The following is a 2,811-nucleotide window of genomic DNA, read 5'->3' as shown; positions in this document are numbered from 1 at the left end:
TTAATAATCGCTAAGCTTTTTCTACATGATATAAGCAGGTATTGCATATTTTCATATATCTGGGGGGGGGGAGGAAGACTCCAAATAAATTGTAAAATGCAGCAACATCCAAAATACTGATATTCTAAGCATCTACAGATCTCAGAATAGCACTGCCACTGACCATACAGGACAATAAAGACTACTCCTATCTGCGGAACAACTAACTCTCTATTTAGTTCTAGATGTTGAAACTGACGATGGCTGACATAAAAGTCACATTTACAAAAAGTGTCTCCAAATGCTTGACTAGGGAAAAACCCCCTTCAATAGAGGAGCATGTGCAACAATTCCACAAATAATCGCTATCCAGGGCAAGGCACATTGATATGGAATTTTTGTTTTCGTGCAAATTAAGGAAAACAAAACAAAACAAAACAACATTGTTTTTGGGGGGAAAGATGAGGAGCAAAGTGTCTTCCCAAGAATTTCAGTTATTTGATTGTATAGGACAGTAGTAGAACCCTTCTGAAGGGCTGAAAAACATAGTTTAAAGGCAAGTGCCTAGAGTAGGGATTACAATATTGTGTCTTAATGCACTCTACTTTATCCTACATTAACTATATAAAAATTAGTTACTAACACTAGAACATGCAGAGACTTTCTCTGATCAGCGGGCTTGCCAACCAGAACGTATATATATGTATAGTATAGGAAACCTTCTTGAAGTTGCATGGGAAGCAAAGGGGTGCTTCGCTGTCTGGTAGAAAATTCACTTGCACTTTTTTTCTTTTTTTTTTTTTTTTCTTTTTTTATACATAAGATACAGGACATTTGGGGGTGCAAATTTTTTTTTCCCCTAACAAGTACCCTTGATCTGAATGGGCACCAGCATTTGTGTCAGTATTGGTTTCATTATTATATTCCCATAGCCCAGTTCAGGGACGCAAAGGTCTTTAAAATTTTTGGACAATCTCTGGTACAATGAAGTGTCTGATAACTGATAAATCCTATGTTGCCAGATACATGTAAAAATTTTCAGAATTGGCAGAATCCATTATGGTGACTTCTAGCTTATAAAATTAACAGATACCATGATTTCATTTTAGTTATGTGCTTTGATAACAGAAAATAATTAATTAGCATTTAATGTCATTAACATATTGTGGTAAAAGCACCATTAGATTTGTTTTTTTGTTTTTTTTTTGTTTTTTTTTTTTAATTTTCCTTCAGTTTTTAAAGGGATACAAGTTTAACAATAAAAAACATAAAAAGCAAAAATAGCTCCCCTTTTTCTTGCAAGGCTGTTTTTTACCCCAATAATTTAGAGTCCTGGGGTGGAAGGACTTGAAAAACAAAAATAGAATTTTCAACAATCTCTATCTTACAAAGATATTTAGCTATCCAATGAAATTGCACTTTACTCAATTCAAAATTCGATTGTTTTGATTGATTCCTGTCAGTTTCTGTCAAAACAGACCATCTTCCCCATTTCCCTATGAATTTTTGTGTCATTGTTGAAATTGTTGAAAAAAATGTTTGTTTTTTTAAATGTAAGTGCAGCATTTCAAAACTTTTAAAAAACTGAATAGTAGTAGTAGTAGTTTGCCATTTTCAGAATTGTTCTGCAACGTGAGTGAATTCATTGTCCTTGCGGGCCATGTTATATACTTAACTGCTGACTGCTGAACCAAACCAAACTAAAAGAAAAAAATAAAACAGGAACATAACTGCATTTTCTTTTTCCAATATGTTACAGAAAATATTGCCCTTTGACTGTCCCGTAAGTTGTATATTGCAGATCTCAGCTACTACAAAAGATTTAGTTCTCCGTGTGCCTCTCGATTGCTGGAGGATCACACCGGTGTGGGTAAATCCATGAAATACTGTGAAACAGCCAGGCTCCGTAAGGAAAGTGTGTTACAATGGGAAGCCAGTGAGCAAGGGTTGATCTCCTCTAGCCACATTGCCTAATGCTCACGCTACCACAGAAACACTTCAAATGTTACAAAGCCCAACCATTTCCAGCACCATATGAGAAAATTACAACAGTTCCTAAAGTATTAAAAAAAAAAAAAAAAATCCCAAAAGGTTATGGCCTTTGCTGTTTGACCATAATGCTTGCTGTTTCCTTGTACAAGTTGATTTGAATCGGTTTTTCTCCCCTTCCACTGACAGTGAAGTTGTAACCGCGCTGGGTTGAGGTTGCGTCCATGTTACAGAGTTGAGAAGGGGTCAGGTGGTCTGTCTGGTGGATGGTGGGATGCTGCGACTTTTATCCCAGGTACCAAGACTGGAAGAAGAAAAGAAAAGTGCAATTAGAAGAACAATTCCTAAAATAACTTATTTTCAGAAAATGCTCTTCCAACTATTAAATCTAGATCTACATTAGGAGTGAAGGGGAGAGTCACTGGGAAAAGTAAAGGAATGGCAAGCAATAGCAATTCTTGAGACACTGAATCTGAACTTACTCATCTGAAATTAAAGTTAAATGTCATCTTTGGGGACTGTCAATATCCTGAGTGTATCGTATACAATGAAGTATTTATGGTCACTTGAAAGAGAAACATGGGTATTGTAGCTTTATAGGGGCCAGGTATAGGTGGGCTGGGGACTTGATGATCTTGTTAACCACTGAATCAATCTCTAGTAGGCTGCACAGCACATGGCATACAGAAGGTTCTCAATGTAGGAGAGTTGCATGAATGGAGAATGGGTGAAGGGAGGGGTTTCACCTGATGATGAATGGCTATTCCTATGAGTTTCACAATGTCTTCTTTTAAATGCACTAAAAATGGTAGCTCTGGTAGCATAGTGCCTAAGGCACTTGAC

General features: G+C 36.6%; 1 protein-coding gene across 1 annotated transcript in view; it reads right to left on the bottom strand.

The window, feature by feature from the left end:
• Positions 1 to 2,195: 2,195 nt before the first annotated feature.
• Positions 2,196 to 2,811, bottom strand: part of NFIA (nuclear factor I A) — a 468,951-nt gene continuing 468,335 nt past the window's right edge. The window contains exon 11 of the mRNA XM_042782438.1: positions 2,196 to 2,272. Within this exon, the coding sequence (XP_042638372.1) occupies positions 2,196 to 2,272 (77 nt within the window). The remainder of the gene's footprint in view (positions 2,273 to 2,811) is intronic.

The sequence above is a fragment of the Orycteropus afer genome, unplaced genomic scaffold (genome assembly GCF_000298275.1).
Source record: "Orycteropus afer afer isolate SDZICR_OR568_19922 unplaced genomic scaffold, OryAfe1.0 scaffold00318, whole genome shotgun sequence".
In the NCBI taxonomy this organism is placed as follows: Eukaryota; Metazoa; Chordata; class Mammalia; order Tubulidentata; family Orycteropodidae; genus Orycteropus; species Orycteropus afer.
This window is presented reverse-complemented; position numbering and strand designations above follow the sequence as displayed.